The sequence below is a fragment of the Mya arenaria genome, chromosome 9 (assembly GCF_026914265.1).
Source record: "Mya arenaria isolate MELC-2E11 chromosome 9, ASM2691426v1".
Taxonomy (NCBI): domain Eukaryota; kingdom Metazoa; phylum Mollusca; class Bivalvia; order Myida; family Myidae; genus Mya; species Mya arenaria.
In genome coordinates this window covers 37,805,395-37,823,808 of record NC_069130.1, presented here as the reverse complement: position 1 = coordinate 37,823,808, position 18,414 = coordinate 37,805,395, and the positions used below count along the sequence as shown (strand labels likewise).

The window sequence follows — 18,414 nt, the reverse complement described above, 5'->3', positions numbered from 1 at the left end:
TGGTCATCATTAAAAAAGTGTGAGTGCTGGGTTTGCAAATATTTTAAAATTACAAACTAGCATGTGATTTATTTCAATTTAAAAACCTAGTTTCTTTAACTGTAAATTTTGTATGTTTTTGTAGCAGACACCTAAAACATGTATATTTTTCAATACATGTTGTATCCAAAGGAAGTAACTTTAGAAATATTGTTTTATATATACTATTGTTACCGCAAGGGGAGCAACTACACTTGTAATTTGATTAAGGAACAAGGGAGGTAACTCCGGAAAATGCAGTTTCTTTAAACAGTTTCTGAAAAAAAATATCAAAATTGTATTCCATTGTTTCAAAATGTTATTGCACTGTTTGAAAACAATGAAATATCAAATTAATTTTTCTCAAATACATAACGATAAACCACAATAAAGCATAAAATGTACATCGAAACAAACAGTTTACTTCGCTATATATTCACATCTCAAGCAGCACCCAACTAATACACCTACAATATGAAAATACAAATGTATAACATTACCGGTAGTGTTTTTATACATCTTTTATGCTAAACATGATGTATACATTCACTTATCTTGCTACGTACATAGTGTTTCATTTTGAATTGCATTATTCAAATTGGCACTTGATATATTCATCCATGTAGGAGCGCTTCACTATGGGAAAGTTTTGAGGATCAGCCACCAAAATCTCATACATGTACACATGTAAATATAGATATAGTGTGTTTTTTAAATACGATTTATATGTTAAATTCTCTTTGTTCAGTCAATAGCGTTTCAGGTTCGTTTGCATTATTTTCTCATGTACGTTGCCTTGATGAAGGAGCAGTTCAGCATGTGTAAAGCCTTCCCATTCGGAACTCCTCGGCCATTTTTATCGAAAACAACCTCGGATGTATTTGGACGGTTCATATACTCAAACAGCGGTACGTTTAAGTCCACTGCAAGTAGATCGCGTAATAATTCTATTTAGCAGTTTAACTTTATGACTTAACTCTTAGGAATCTTAATTATGATTGCAATAATACATTTCATTGGCAATCAATTTAAACTTAGATAAAAAATACAACACTAAAACACTACATTTAATTAATGATATAATAAAACAAATAACGAACTACTTCAACTGATATACCGGCTACATCCGAGATTGTTTACGATACAAATGGCCGAGGAGCTCCGAATAAGGCCTTCCTTGTTGCGTTACCAACATCGTAGAAATATTCGATAATGCTACAATAAATGGGGATTTTGTTGTGTTCCTTTCTTTTTTCTTGCTTTTAGTAACCAATATTTTACTTATTACTAAATACAGATTAATGCGTGAATCCTTTAACCTGATATACTTATCGTCGTAGATAAACAATGGTACAGATATATTTTGAAGTTACTTGTGTGATTGATACTTTTCAACAGATTTTCATATATCACTGTCAAAAATGATGATAATTTTACATCAAATTCGAAATTATTTCTAACATTTCAAGCTTTCGGCTATTTTTGCAGATGTCATTTTAATATGGCAAATTACACTAAATCGGAAGTGTCTATTCATTGTTACATAGCTCATTTCTTTTTATGAACACACGGCAGTGAATCAAAGCATGAATATTCCATTTCAGACCATTAGCTTCATTTCATCTTTATAGGTTATGAATTTGTGATTTCAGTAACAAGTTGAAGATGCTAAGTCTACTTATTTTGTTCACATTTTCACGGCTTTCTTTGTACTCCTGCATCGGTTATCCTTCCTTATTCGAATACACAGTGGTTACGTTCAATCAATTTATTTCTTCTTATAAAAAGAAACTTTGTTTCTAACGTTGTTAAAATTTTGTTTAGTACTCAAGTGGAACTTTCTTCCCATATGCGGTGTTGGGGGTCTTGAAGCACTTGAAGTCAGAGTTATATCGTATGTAAATTGGTCAATTGAGTATAAAGTTATATAGTGGTCTGTAGGCTACATATTTTCGTTGACACATTTACCCCGACCGTTTATTAAACTATACCAAAATGTTCATTTTCTTGAAGGCTAAAGCATGATTGGATATGTGTAAAATGTGGTATGACTCAGTACTTCGATATGCCTCATATTTTTTTTATATTATTGGTTTGTTTGTATTTCTTCGTAAAGGTGACAATAAACCAGCTTAAAGTTCATTTTAAAGGGTCCTCCCTTATAAAACAACTTCACAGCATGTGAAATTTATTCCGGCTTTTGAACTTAGAGCTGCACTCTCACAGATTTACCATTTTTACAACTTATTTATTTTTAGTCTTGGAAAGAGCAATTGTTTGCGTAAATCACTGTAAACCAATGATATAAGATTGCTGACAAAAAATCCGATCGTAGATTTTCATATCTTCGTTCGAAAATTAATGTTTTGTGGCCTAAACCGTTACTAACGGTTTAATATAAATGCATAAAACATCAATTTTTGAATTTTAATATAAATATCTGCCATCTGTCAGCAGTCTTATATAACTGGTTTCAATGGATATTCGCAAAACTTGGCTCGTTCTAATGCAAACAAAAGTTGTCAAAACGTTCAATCTGTGAGAGTGCAGCTTTCAGAGTCTGTTGAAACTATCATTCGAATTCTGATAGTGCCTCTGATATAATTTAACTTAAGTTATTTCACAATATTAGTCTCAACTCATTTTAAATTCGTGTCTACTCTGACAATGAGGAAGTTACAAAGACAATTACATATAAAATCTTTATAAGAGTTTAATTTCCTCAATAAGATATCAAAACGGACACCAATTAGGTAATCACAAATTAATCATGAATTTACGGACAAAGGACCGCAGATCATACAACTTCTGTTGTCATCTGAACGTTTGAATGACTTATATTTCAATTTTATTGTTCTGGCTCGTGTGCATATATTAGTGAAATATTGGTATTACATGTTTTGGATATCAAACATCTTCATTGGGACCAAACTGATTTTAATCAACTTTGAAAATGGACATTTTTGCGTTACTCTTTTTGTTTGCTCTACCAGACTTTTGCATCTTTGTAGAAGGTAAGAAAAAATACTTTGTTGTGCTTCAGCATTTTGATAAAATATAATTTGAAAATAACAATTAATTTATTAGGCCAGACCAAATTGATTTTCGATCGTCCTGGGGTTTTGTTGTTTAAAAATAAAAAAACCCAAATGCGTTTGTATTTTTTCACAGATACCAAAGTGGGTTAACTTAACTTCCTAGTTGTTGGACTTATATTGCGACATGTCTTACGACCGGTTTCATTACTCACGAATTAAATATGTCGCATTTCTTTGCGAGCCCGCTAATACATGTCTTATGGATGTAAATTTAAGTGTTGCCTCTTTTGTAGCCGTCAGGGAATATATTTTTTGCTCAAAACTACCACAATCGGACGTTGACGTAGGATTCAAAACGTCTCATTTGTGACTGCTGATTAAGCCTAAATTCTGATTGCGACTTCAGTATTGCCGGAACTTGAACTGAGACATTAGTTTTTTAAACAATCACAAATAAACCTTTGAGAAGATGACACGTTTTTTCAGACTGTATTCATTCTTTGGTGATGTATGTATTCACACGTTGTCTTTGAAGTTAATTAATCATATTGATTGATTTGTTTCATTTATTTTATTTGTCATTGTCTAAAAAATCGCACTGGCTCCAGTTTTTACTTTGGCTGTTATTAACAAGTCAATACTTATAACAATAAAAAAAATATGAAACAAATAAATTATATATTGTAGAACTGTGACGGTACGAACTTATGTTAGTGACTTTGGGTGTATGTATTGCAAAATAATAACGGAAGCATAAAGACCTCTGGCTTGTATGGGACTTAAAAGGTTTTCATTCTCGTAGTTTTCTAGGTCAGGGATTTCCCATTGGTTTATATGGCTATACACCAAGCAGCATCCGGTTTACAAACAGTTCATCGTTATTCAAATGTAATATTGACATAACGTGTCCTAACACTAGCCAATGAAAAGCCACCTCACCATTGATTCGGCAAACGTTCGCGAGTGTACATGGCATGGGAAATTAAACTTTGATTTTTACCCCCTATCTTACCACCTCAACAGTAAAATAGTATCACAGCCCTTATGTGTCATATTGAAGTTTTAGCTCTTCGTATGTGTTTCTTAATGTCACCATTTACCTACTGACTTCAATTTTAATATTTACAGACGCTGGCTATCATAAATTGTTACCTTTATCACGGCACCGTTATTACATTTCGGAACAAGAAACGGAATGGGGAAATAGCACTTGCACCTTGGCTCTTCCAAATCTTGATTATAACGATCTTGGTATCTTTGCTGAAACAGAGAAGGATACAAATTGGTTTATGGATTGGTTTATTCCAAGCTCAACTCAGTTTCGCATACGTCGGTATGAATATTTTTTGTTTGGAATTGTTAACACACAAACATAAATAATTTTAGTATTGATGTTTTGGTGTGTGTTTGCCTGTACGTGTGTGTGGGCGTGCGTGCGTACGTCTGGATGGGTGTGCGTGTGTGATGGCGTTCGTGTGTTGGTGTGGTGTAGTGTGTATGTGTTGTTTGCCGATGGTTATCTGGCTTTTAATGCGTGTCACTTAACAAGAACATAGATACTTTTTTTTCTAATTACTAGCTTCTATTACACATATACTTATTTGCAAAGATTAAGACAGTTATAAACTAATACACTGCTTTATCAATGTGTGTATCGACTCTAGGTTGCAATAAACTGAATGACAGCGGTGCTCTACTCGCACACAATATAAGTGAGTGCAGGTGGAAGAGTGGATGTGATACATTTGCTATACGGAAAAAAGATGATGAGGTTTGTCTATAGTTCTTTACTAAACTTCCCATCAATTGTCACCCATAGTGTCTAGCCTAAAATTGTTTAAAGCTACTGATAGTTTAATGTTTTGTTGCAATTAATTACAATTTAAGTTGCAAATTTCTATAGTGCGATACAGATTTTCAAGCTGATGTTCATCGATTGAATTACTACATAACTATTCATTTGCAGAATATTAAATGCAAGTGTTTAAATTCCTCTGTTGTTGCAAGCGAATCAAAATGCACTTCAACATGCAAGGCTGCAGATGCTTACAAATGTGGCAAAGAGGGACAAGATTATTTTTCAATTTACACAGTTCAAAATGGTATTGAATTATATTATCATTGGAATGTATTATTCTTATTTTATTTGCTCTACATGCAGGTGCGTCTTTATGGATACATCTGTACGCCCGGGCATTTTTGATTACAAAAAAGGCGAGAGATTAAATCAATAATATATACGTGAAAAGTTGACTTCATAAAGTTTATAATAATTTCACTGAATGTAGGCGTTCTGAGTGCTTGAAAATGGTTCTTTCATATCTGTATGTTTCAAAAATTCAGAGGAGACACCACTACAACTCACAACCCATTTAACATTTAGAAATATAACTGACGAAAGAACAAATTTCGACGCTCTATTACTAAGTAAACGGGAGTCGAGTAAAAATGATTCTAGACTGCCTGATATGTGTGGAATTTCTTCAAATGGAGTTTATTTCTGCCGGAAATATCTCAATATTGTAAAATATTTTTTTCAGCTACGAGATGTTTTAAACATTGCGGATACGCAAGCAAGAGGTGCTTAAACCGAATAGGATACAACAGTATAATATGGTCGATCTGTGTTCAACCTAACATGCAGAACATAGTCTGCAGCGATAGGCCATTCACAGGTGCAAATAATCTGCAATTCAATCAATCTGGAAGCATACCAAAAATAAAAATAATTATGATGGTAATAATAAAAGCTTCTTTATTTTTAAGAAAATAGTTACACAAAATGATATAATTACAGATACAATTAACAAATGTTTTTAATTAAAATGTAACCTTTTACTTTCATAAAGTACGCATTTTAATATCGATATAATTATTTGCACTATAATCTATAATATTCACTTGAATAATATATAAACACTGTTGTTTTTATTATAACAACTATCAAATTCAATTATATTCATGCACTCACCGATCGATAATCAATTACAATTAACCGTGTTCATATAAACATATAATGTGTCATAAATATGCAACTGAATTCAAAAGATAGTATTTGAATTTAAGTTTGAAAGTTGTTTACCTCTTTGCATTTATTTTGTCATCTTGAATTTCATACTGTTATACAGTAATAACATCATAAATCTTAATAATGATTAGTACAATGTTTTTCTTATTTAAACATATATCACGCTTTGAAAACAAAGTTTTCATTACAATCGAACCCCGTTGACTCGAATGCTTACATTCAGTATAAAGGAAGCGATCCTTTACATCCAGTTCGAGCCAATCAAAATTCGAGCAAATCTAATTCGAGTCAACGTGGTTCGACTGCATTTGCAAACATTAGGAACTTTGTCATATTACAAGGTGCCATACCATTAATCGTTTTATATACAAGATCTTCTCAGTGGTATATCAGGCGTGAGACCACAGACCACCATGTTGACCATTGACCCGACTGTCAAAATTGAGTTCAAATACATAACCCTTCGGCCAAGGAGTCAATCGGCTACCAACAACCAATTTTCAGACTTCCACAAGCTATGATTTTTCCAATATTTACACTGAAAACTATCAATTTCTGCAATAGACTGTCAAATTCAGTCAAGTTCTCTGCAAAATGAACATTTTTTGCTTCTTTTTCATTCAATTATAATAAAATATTGATACTTGAACACAAGCACTTTTTTTCTGTATTAACATCCGGATAACTGTGGTCTTGAGCCATATATTTATGTATGTTAAAGTTAATCATAGAAGCTCTTGTATCAGTCCGTATGGAATAAGTATTTTAAACCAGCATGCACATAATAAATATATTGATAAAAATAGTATTTTTGTTTCATTATAGTTTCATTTTGAGTAACAATATTTTAGCATGTTAGCATATTAACTGGTATGTGAGTAGTGGATAACTATGAATGTTTCTATGTCGTGTTTTTCGTATATATGAACCTGCCCAGATATGAATGGATCAGTTTGGGATATTGGGACAGAAGTATCCAGTTCAGCAGATGCAGGAGAGAAATGTTTTGCCAAAGGCCTGTTCCCGGCAACCTTAAGGCACATTGAATCTTCAATGATTTCAAATAGCAGTACATACTGGACAAGCATAATCAGAATGAACTCAATGATTCGAACAGACGGTAAGTAATTATAAGGGGTGTATTTCCAAATAAATTAAAAAAATATGTATGATTATTTATTATACAGTCGAACCCCGTTGGCTCGAACTCACTTGGCTCGAATTCCCCGTTGGCTCGAACTGGATGTTAAGGACCGATTTCTATAAACTAAATGTTAAATTTCCCGCTTGGCTCGAAATGTGCGAGGTTCGAGTTTATTTCGCCCTTTGACCTCGAGCCAACGGGGTTCGGCTGTAATTGTCTATCAAATGTTTTTTCTATGAGTATGCTTTTAAAGGTCAAGCCTTTGTATTGATTATATAAATTAATCTTCTGTGCAATGGACTGTTATTGTCCCACATAACAATACGAGTACAGAATATATAAAACGATCAGCAGCCATTTGTATAAAACTGAGTAATTCTTCGGTTGTGTTAGAGGAAGACAAAATGGTCAATATTTAATACAAACCAATCGCATAACTCGACGTTAGATACCATGTGAACAATTTATCGAAGTTTTATGCAATTAAATGCAGATATAATCAAGTCTATTTTCAATTTAAATATTATCTTTTGTTTAGTTTTGCTAAAATTAATACACAAAATATACTCAAAATTAGTACAATACTACAGAAACATTCTACACCGACGGACCGAGACTGTATGCTTACATCATCAAATTTGATGGTCACAGACTTGGAGTTAAGTTTGACGATGGACGCAGCAACATCAGACGAAAGAGTCTTTGTGAAACACGTATGTTTTATCTTATCTTATTTCATTGCTACTCATATGCCTTAAATAAAAAAGTGCATTTACTTTTACGAGTATCTAACTACTTTTTTTTACCAATGAGGAAGATACCGATATTTTAAACGTTTATGTTTTATTTACACTTCCTATAAAATGCTCTCAAATCAAGTTAGAACTTAATTAGACAAACTGAATATTAAACTTTCTCATTTGTCATTTTGACGCGGTATTTGTTATCTCATGAATATGAATCATAGAAAGAATTGAATTTGTGTAAAAGACGTACTTTTCGCTTGGAATTAGGTTGAATGGAACTATATATCTAACGACTGTTACTTTCATTTTGATCATGATCATGATTATTGTGTTTAATATTATCTATTAATGAGGCACCATCTAGTTTACATTTACCTCTAAAATACACTCACAATCCGGTACCTAGGGAAATGGTAACTATAAACTCATATTCAACATTTTCAGCGACCTTTGTAACAACAACAGCAACGACAAAAGAAGGCGATACCACATCCACATTGAACTTTCCAGAAACAACTGAGGATACTAGGACAATACCAAAAGGTGACGTCATTATGTTAACAACACGAGCAACTAAACACGATGCAAAAAGTCATTTATTAATCTTGTTGCAGCAAAAGCATCAGACTTCGCTTCTGAAAGACGTATTTTCGGTTGAATAGAGGCAGGCTTGAACTATATATCTAACGAACAATTACTCTTATTTCATCATAATAATAATTATGTTGATTAAGATTAAATATTAAATCAGCAACATAATCATCTAGTCTTCCTGTACTTGTAATATAAACTCACAATCAAGTAATTAGGGAAATGGGTATCAAAAAATCATATTCTACATATTTATTTAATTTTGTAACAACAACAGCAACTACAACAGAAGGCCATCCCACATCGAAAATTCCAGAAACAACAGAGACTTCTAGTACAAAACCAAAAGGTGACGTCATTATACGTGCAACTAACCATGATGCTGAAAGTCATTGAATGATCTTGTAGCAACAAAAGAATAAGCAAAAAAAGCACTAGCTTCTTTTGTTTGAACTGATTATTTATGTCATAAATTTCTCTAATATATAAGTTTCATTCAAATGACCGTCAGGAGTTCTCGATATCTCGATCAATAAATTAATTGTTTTTGCTTTTAAATTTTGAGCGACTATGCCAAAAAGAGTGAATTTAGAGTTTTCAAGGCTGTTTTGATTGAGCAGCAGTATCTAAGTTTCAATTGTTTGTTTCAGTTGATCAACGAGTCCCGGTTGTTGAGATTTCTGCTAGCGTTTTAGCACTTATCGGTTTTGGAATATTAATCGTCATTATTCTGAGGAAGAGGTTGGGAAATTGGTCAGATATATGATTAAAACTGATTTCTTTTAGCTTTTCAGTTTTAGTACAATGATGCTTTTCATTATGAAACCCTATGATCCCGCATTTTTAAACCTTTTATTTGCTAAGGCAGACTGTGTGTGATATTCATAGTTTCAAACAATGACTGCATCGTATCTTTAAAAAGGTTTTGCATAAGGTACTCTGAATTGTATTCCTTCATCTGCAGATAGAGTCGGGATCCTTAAAGATTGAAGTACTTCGGGTTCACCTATTTGTTTATTATTATTTGTTTTTATTATTAAGTTCCTCAAGTTTTAGCATACTCTGATAAGATTTACCTTTTACGATTTTACTTTATTCGGGATTGTTGGGATAAGAGTGAGGTTGTGCACACCAACTGGTTAAACCCCCCAGTAAATTTACATTTTACTGACCGTTCCAAGGCGGTACCTAACACTCCTTGACAAACACACGTTTTTTTTAATACATTATATATATGTACTCATCCTCGGCACCCCAGCGTATCATAAACTATATGATACCCTGGGCAAATTGGCTAGGGAAACTTCGTAAATCTTGAATATTCATAAGCATTTTCCTACCAATGAAATAGCCGATACCAAAAAGGAAAGAATCTCCTTTGTAAAGAGCTATCGGCGTATTTAACAATATCCTGCCTTAAACGATTTGTAAGCCGTGATCTCATTGGATTATTTCGTACCGAAATTACATCCATATTCTTGGCCGTTTCCGCACCGTATGAGGTGTGTCTCATGCGACCAATCAAGCGGCTGGATTTCACCTTATTAGTTATTCATGAGTACGAGATTCTTACAGCTGATTTGCCCAGGGTATCATATAGGTTATGATACGCTGGGTGCCGAGGATGATATGTACTGTGTTGTTTGTGAAGTTTTGTGCTGTTGTTCCATGTTGATTGTGTGTGATTGTTTGTGTTCTATGTCTTTGGCGTTTAAACTATTGGCTACTGAGCTTGTTTCTGTAGTTTTCCATATGAATATTTATTGTGACGAATGCTTATTTATTATAAAATAACTCTCATATCCGTTTTCTTGGTACAAAGTTACTGGTAATCATTAAGAGAGACGATGAGAAGGTACATCTGGTGATAATAGAACCCACAACCTCTTGAGTGAGAGGCGGAAACCTATACCACTAAGCCACTTTTAGCCTCCCGGTCATTTATTTCTTATCTATTATTAATATGGTAATGTTTCTACGGGAACTACATAGACAAGCCCGGCAGTGTAAACAGTACAATGATTTTGTTGAAAGAAACAAAGTCGAGAACCAAAGTCAAACGGAAAATCAATATGAGACGCACGAGAGCAGTTTTCATAGATATAAAATTATCATACATCAAGTGATTCGAGATATATTAGAGAGATGGTGCAACGCAACAGGTAATGGTAATCTTGAACTTGATTTTGTGCAGTAAGTTAGCAAGATGTGTATACATTTTACACGTTAAAAATGACATTTTTCATAACCTGAGGAAAATGATTTATGCGCGAATCAGTTAACCTAAAAGTGCAAGGTGACAGTGAAACTTCGCAAACGACTTTAATCACAACTTCAACTTATATATATATACGTTTAGATTTACGTTCATATACACGTACAGGTCGTGTCTGCAGCCTCTGTAATATCATGGAAATGTCAAAACACAGAATTTCATTAATCCTTAAAGTATATACAGTTCGTTAAAACTCGCCATTATTTCCCATTAAGAGTTTTATTCAAAACGGCATGAATGAGTTATACGGTTTTCTGTGTTTTCAGCGTTAAAGTGTATCGGGTAATGTTTCATCTTTTTTCATGATACCTGCTTGCATTTCAATAGTTAACGCCATTGCAGCTACTAATTTATAATGGGCAAATGTTTATGTCTTACAAATTCTGATTTGAACTTTAAAGCTTCACTCTCACAGATTGAACGTTTTGACAGCATTTTTATCACGGTTTTCTTTTGGAACGACTCAATTTGTTCGATGAGCATTTTTTGTCTAAATATCTGAAAAGCAGTCATTTTAACTGCTGACAAAAATAGATCGCAGATTTTTATATTGAAGTTCAAAAAATGATGTTTTATGCATTTTTCTTCAACCGTTAGTGACGGTTTAAGCCATAAAACATTAATTTTGGAACGGAAATATGAAAATCTACGATCTGATCTTTTGTCAGCAGTCATTTATCACTGGTTTGCAGATATTTACACAAAAAATGCTCATTCCCAGGCACAAAATAAAAAAGTTGTAAAAATGGTAAATCTGTGAGAGCGCAGCTTTAAGTATCGGAGTAATTAGAACAGAACTTATTTGTTACAGGGGATGGCTACGTTGTTTTGATGATAGTAAAAATGAAAACAAAGAATCACCAGTGAAGTTCACAAATACTGATTGCACCGAGTCACAAACACGTGATGGTCCAAAGGCAGATCAAGATCAAGGTTATTCCGTGACCGAAGACATGCCAACTAAAAACAAAACTTCAGGAAAGGGCCAAATGATGTGTGACTATGTTGATGTTAACAATATGTCTGTTACTAAAAACATTCCACGCAATATTCAGCATACTGCAAATGTACACAACAACGTCAACCAGGGACTAGAAGTATATGACCATCTTAAACATTTCGGCATGCAAGACCACGACATTTCTCAACCAATACACGACTATGATTCCACGACCGCCACATTCAGTGGAAATCAGGACGACACATATAACCATTTGTCAATGAATGAAAGTCCTAATCATAGACGGAATACAGATAATGTTTACGGAGTACAGAACAAAGGCGAACTTGATCAGATATATAACCAACTGAATGAGCGACCTGAACGGAAACACACTTTGGAAAACATTTATGGACTACAAGACAAAAATGAAACTGAATATGACACAACAGTTGAGACACCAGTCACTTGCAAAGATAGGTCGGAGAAAACTACTGGTGTAAACTATGATAAGGTTAACAAAAACTGGTAATTATATAATTTAGACACGATACATGTCTGCTACTGTTATTTAACAGTGTCATTCATAAATTGTGAATAAAAAAAGTAGTTTTCGTATATTTTTGTAAAAAAATGTTTTCCTTGTTAGTTTCGAAAACTATTTATCCGTATGCAGAGTATGCATATTTTCTCATGTGTTAAAAACATTTTAACCAAGCCCCAATCTTGAACAAATTTAAGAGATTTGGATTCATTCATCCGCAGAATAACATGGATATTTCAACATTATATATGTATTACTCTTTCTAAAGCGTATTTTTACGTGTATTTTTAAATTATTGATCAAAAGCATCACTCAAAAACAAGCAATTCTAGAGAACAACATGTATTTTGAGCTTTACTTCATTATATTTTTCCTATACGTTTTATGAAATAATATCAAAAGATATTTATCAACAACATCTATGAGAAAATGGGCTAAAATATAATTAAAAAACAACAGATATTTAAGATCTTAAAACAGTACATGTTGTTATGTGGTAAATTGATTGTATGTAATATTTTTGCGATATTCGGGCCAGGTTTGAGGATGTTTTTCCTGGCACCATGTCTTTGTCCTAAATTACAAAAACTTATATTTCGGCTAATTATACTTGTATTCCGTTTGATGATACGATACCAAACGCTACAGTAAGACGATGATTAAAACTGTTTTCATCATTTCTTGTTAAAACATAGGAAATCGTGAAACGAAGATAGATTTCATTTCGTTTGTTCAATTATCGTTTTGAAATAAATGAGAGTGACAGCAACATGCATACTTATGATCATTTATCGGAATGTTTAAATGTTTAATTTTAAACTATACTTTTTACATTTCTTTAAATATCTTTGTCATTTTAAACTTAAGTATTTTTTATTCTTTAATTTGCTTTCACGGATCTTTCAAATTCAAGTACCTCAGCACGTATTGATAAATATTTTTGGTCTTCAGGTGGACACTTAAGATGCCACGAGTATCTGTTTTTGACTTTTGCGGTGCATACAATTAAACTCGATCACAGCTAGGCATGTCGATGTAGTTTCCAGTCACATACATGTATTCAACAAGGAGTTTTAACCTTAATATATATATATATACAAGCATGTGCAAAGACATGCATTTTAATTAGAATGCAGAACATTGTTAATTCAATTTCAAAGGTCAACATCTGTGTATGTTTCCTCGGACTCCCTTATCGGCGTTTCTAATACGGTAAATTCCCTCAATATACGACTATCGCACTGTAAATAACTTTTTTGACGCTCTCTTGCTCGTTCTGCGTTTAACACTTAAATGTTATTTATTTGTAAACAATGCAAATTCAAAATAATGTATATTTGCCAGTTACATGACATACGTGACGACTAAATAGATCAACAAAGCTCATGACATATCAGACTCAAATAATGTTTTGGTCGATTGAGTGAGTGATTGGTATTTCATGAGGATATTAAATTTATTTTTCAATCATCAGTTCATCTTTTGAAAATACAATAGATGTACACATACCATCCAATACAGCCTCTACCTATCCGAAAAGTACGTCTTGCAGACCAAATGCCATACAGTTTATACACTTGATATTCACGAGATTATAAAGACTGTGTCAAAAAGTGACTTTGTTTGATATTTTTAGTATATATGTTTTGCATATTCTGGGTGCATTTCGAAGTATTTTTTCGCCCCCAAATTATTGGTTCGATTGGAGCTATTCATTGAATGTAATCGTAAATGCAACATTGGTAACTTTTCTCAGCACCTATTTTTTCCAAATTTTCCACCAAGTTAATGAGTGTAATTAAACTTAACGTCACAAGATCCGTGATCTTATCCTTTAAATGTATAGATTTTTTTTCAATTATAAATAGCCGCTGTCCATTGAATTAATTGATTTGAATATTGTATTTGTATATTGCGTCTGCTTTTGTAAAGCGGGACTTACAATTTATAAAATTAAGGTAAGAAGAAATCAAAAGTTATATACGACCTCCAATAAGTACCATACTTACTCGTTAAGAATATGACAAACATGGCGCCATAATTTGGTTCCCCGCCTACTAGACACACATTATAATCTAAGTCAGTTGGAACACATTGTGTCAAAACTTAATGAATCTTACCAACGACATAGCTTAATATAACACTCCTACGACACATACCTAGTAACATGAAATACTTAATGAAACATTATCTGTTTGTTCTAATTCAGCTCGTTTACGAAATTATACAATCTTTTTAACAAATAAAATTAACAGAATTATATTGCATGTACATAACCGTTTGTCATTAAAATATATTCGGAAAAAGGACACGCATGTTTTGAATCTTGATACTTTTAAATAGCTCTGTACGCAAATTATCTACTCAACCTAATGGGCCTATATAATTGAGTAAAATGTAGTACGCTCCGTCGAAAGTACTTTTAACATAATAAAATGACCTGTGAACTCATAAAGTATATATAGCACTACACTTCTTTATCATTATTATTGTTGTGTTTTTTTTATCGGCAGATATTTTGTATGCTTAGGTTCGAGGAAGTTTTTAGAAACCGTTGAGTGAAATAGCATTACTGAATAAGACAGACCCTGACCACCTTGAAGGAACTATGATGGATTTACCACCTGCCAAAATTGGGGTTACCGATAAACAGTACCGATAGTTGGCGTGGCCTAAAAAGTTCCCGGATTTTCGAGTAAAATCTCCTTAGCGCCTTTTTAGCTATTTACATTCGCATGAAATTGACAATATTTACGCTATGAATATTAATTGATTAGTCGACTTTAAAATACAATATGGATTGACAAAGTAAAATATGACTCGTGCTATATTAAATTATGGTCAATTCATGCAATATAAATATGTTTATCTAATAATAAAACATTGGCTGGCACCTTCGAAGAAGTTGTTGGAGGTGAGTTGAATTTTTGACAGTTGCTTTCGTTTTGTCTCAGTAGCGATATTGTGTCATATAATGTTTTTGATGATCTTTTATGATGAATGCATGGTCGTTCTTCATATAAAAGAAACATTTTCTGTTTGTTTGTTTTGCTTGGCTACGTTTTGGCCTTTTAAAAGTGTTGTACGATATCACATGTAAATGTGAACATTGCTGTATTAAAACAAATCTATCCCAGTATCTGTTATTTTCTAAATGGCATTTATAAGTTAAACTTGATATTCAAAGGACTAGTTTACACTTTTATTTCGTAGACAAGACAAGTCTAAATGATGCACTTGTATGAAAGATTAGTTCATGCTTTTCGATGAAATATGCAGTTTTATCAGTGAAATATCAACAGTGATAATTTCAATTTGATTTTTTTAGTGCAAAATAAGGAGTGAAATTATCAACCTTTAGATCTACTTTTAAAATCCAATGTAGTTAATTCCCCTTGATCAGAATAAAACACTTCAATTCGAACCAGAAAATTTTGCCAAAAAATAAATAAATTGAAATTTAAAAAAGTATAAAAAGAATCGGAAATAAACAATTTATCGTTTATTAGAAATATTATAATCCCGTTTTCTTAAACTTAGAGCGCTGAATATTCGAACATTTGCTTTCAAACCAAACCTGATTACAGGTGAAAACAACTGCTCAAACATAAACACAATGTTATATTATCGTTCAAATATAATTTGAACTGCTTGTCGATCGTTGTAATGCGTAATACGAACTTCCCGGAAAATTCACACAATTAACAGGCTTACAATATTTTCACCCCAACCACGCCTCAATTTTTTTCAACAACCTAGCGTGGTCTTTACTCTTTACCTGGAAATCGACCGGACCAGCGAACCAGACTGGTCTCTGACACTTAATTTCACTCGTGTTCATAGAAACACTATGTTTTCACTCGTGGCTTCGCCTCTCATGAAAATGTGTTTTTTTATGAAACTCGTAAAATAAGATACGATAAACAAATAATCTCTATATATTTAACATGAATTAGAATGAAAAATGTAATAATTGTTGTAGTTTGTGTGTGGGTAAGAACAAGCTGCCTAGTTAGCTCATTTCGTTGGAGCTCCATGCTACTGTTCCAGCGGTTGTACGTTTGAGGCCCCAATTGTGCACTTTTCGTCCCATGTTTAATTTAAATTTAATAAAACGTGCCGGGCAAAAAGCTATGCAACCTTAAACTCAACACCATTTATTCAAATGTATTTAATGCTCATTTTATGAGAGCATTCTGTGCATGGGAGAAAGGCATTCAAGTGAACCATGGAGGAGAGGTGAGCGAAATGTGTCTGAAAAGGAGTATAAGTCCAAACTTCAAAAAGATGGAGATGTCTCAGTCGGGACTTATTCTAACTTGCCATTGAATTGATGGGTGAAATAATCGAACAATGGATAAGATCGGATACTCTTGATCACTCTGGATTGCACACCTACAAAATTCAATGAATCAAAGTTTGATTCAACGGCCACATTGACACTCAAAGATATCTAAGAGAGTTTGAAGTCTAAGCCTACATTTATATATTAAGCAAAATACTACATTTTTATAACTGAATTTACAAATTGCTTTTTTAATAAACTAGGGATTTTTACGGCTGAGAAATGAGAATATTGGCTATTCTCCAAATTGCAAATCAACATTCCTGTCACTTTTGGTTTGTTTATAGCCAGCTTTGTTTAGTAATGTTGATATTTAAGTTAATGCTTTACTACGCGTTTTAGTTTAATTAATTAACAGAATTGTATGCCACCGTGTTTTATATCAATTTTTGGTAGTTGATTTGTGTTTAGGTTATGTGCTCTACAATTTTGTTAATCTTTTCCTGATAAAAGAATAAAACATTAACATGTTAAACTTTGATCTGCACTTCTGTCTTTCATGAATGATATACAAGTACATGTATGTCATATTTCTCTTTTTTCAATTTCAGTTGATTAATGTTTTTTCTTTACTGATAAAATGAATTTTGTTGATATCAAAGATAATTGATATATATATATGGCATATATGGCATGCAACAAATTTAACACATAGCATATTATACGCTAAATTCATTTCATTTGATTGTTTCTGGGATATACAAGTGAGAATGAATTAATATTATATGATATAATTTTTTAATTAAATATTACATACAGTCGGACATTATTTAAGATGGATCAAACAGTAATCACGTATTGGTTATGTGTATAGCCGCATATGACTGCGTATAATGGGTAATGAAAGTATATTTGATTGCATCGTAAGGACCAGGAACAAGATGCAAACATGTACCGAAATAACAAAACATAGGGAAAAAAACACCAACCCAATATGAGTTTTTACCCTATCAAAAATAAGATAAAAAACATCCATGACACATACATTATATCAACGAATCACGAAGTTTGAACGCCTTGTCACAATACATTGCTAATTTTCTAATGAGTATTTTATTACTACTTTGCATCAATAAAATATATTTCATCAAACTAATATGAGTATAAAAGTACTTAGGAATATACTGGCGTCTAAGGTCTACATACACAGGGCATTTAAGAACAAAATGGAATTCGTCCTCAATATCATTTAAAAAACACAATGTACATTTTCTTTCATGTCTAGGAATTTTATTATGTCGACCTATCTCTATTTAATTTATGCGAAGAAAGACGTAATTTAGCCAAAACATTTCTATATTTTGTATTTTCTACCAGACTGAGATACGCTGATTGTTCAAAACTAGTTTAAATTTCACGGAATACATTTAGAGCAGAGGATAAATCACAAATAACAACTCGGCCACCTCCGACAACAACCGTAACAACTCGGCCACCTCCGACAACAATCGTAACAACTCGGCCACCTCCGACAAGCTTCGAGACATTCGGAACTCCTCGGCCATTTTTATCGAAAACAACCTCGGATGTATGCCGGTTTATCGGTTAAAGTAGTTCTTATTTTTTTGAATTAAATCATTATAGAAATGTAGTGTTTTAGAATTGTGTTAATTGATTTTATTGATTGAGTTTAAACTGATTGCCATTGAAGTTTATTATTGCAAACATAATTAAGATTTCCAAGAGTAAAGTCATAAAGTTTAACTACTAAATAAAATCACTTCGCGATCTACTTGCAGCGGACG

General features: G+C 32.8%; 1 protein-coding gene across 2 annotated transcripts; it reads left to right on the top strand.

Moving 5' to 3' along the window:
- The first annotated feature begins 2,848 nt into the window (after positions 1-2,848).
- Positions 2,849-14,969, top strand: LOC128203037 (uncharacterized). 2 transcript variants are annotated; one of them, XM_052904286.1, is made up of 12 exons: positions 2,849-3,032; positions 4,185-4,389; positions 4,721-4,827; positions 5,023-5,158; positions 5,597-5,731; positions 7,022-7,204; positions 7,819-7,941; positions 8,419-8,517; positions 8,843-8,914; positions 9,216-9,306; positions 11,652-12,308; positions 14,855-14,969. In XM_052904286.1, exons 5-12 carry the CDS (start codon positions 5,695-5,697, stop codon positions 14,880-14,882), a joined length of 1,290 nt encoding a protein of 429 aa, XP_052760246.1. In that variant the 5' UTR covers positions 2,849-3,032; positions 4,185-4,389; positions 4,721-4,827; positions 5,023-5,158; positions 5,597-5,694; the 3' UTR covers positions 14,883-14,969. The 2 variants fall into 2 exon arrangements, with proteins under 2 accessions (XP_052760246.1, XP_052760247.1); XM_052904287.1 differs by having other exon boundaries at positions 14,838-14,915.
- Positions 14,970-18,414: the final 3,445 nt, after the last annotated feature.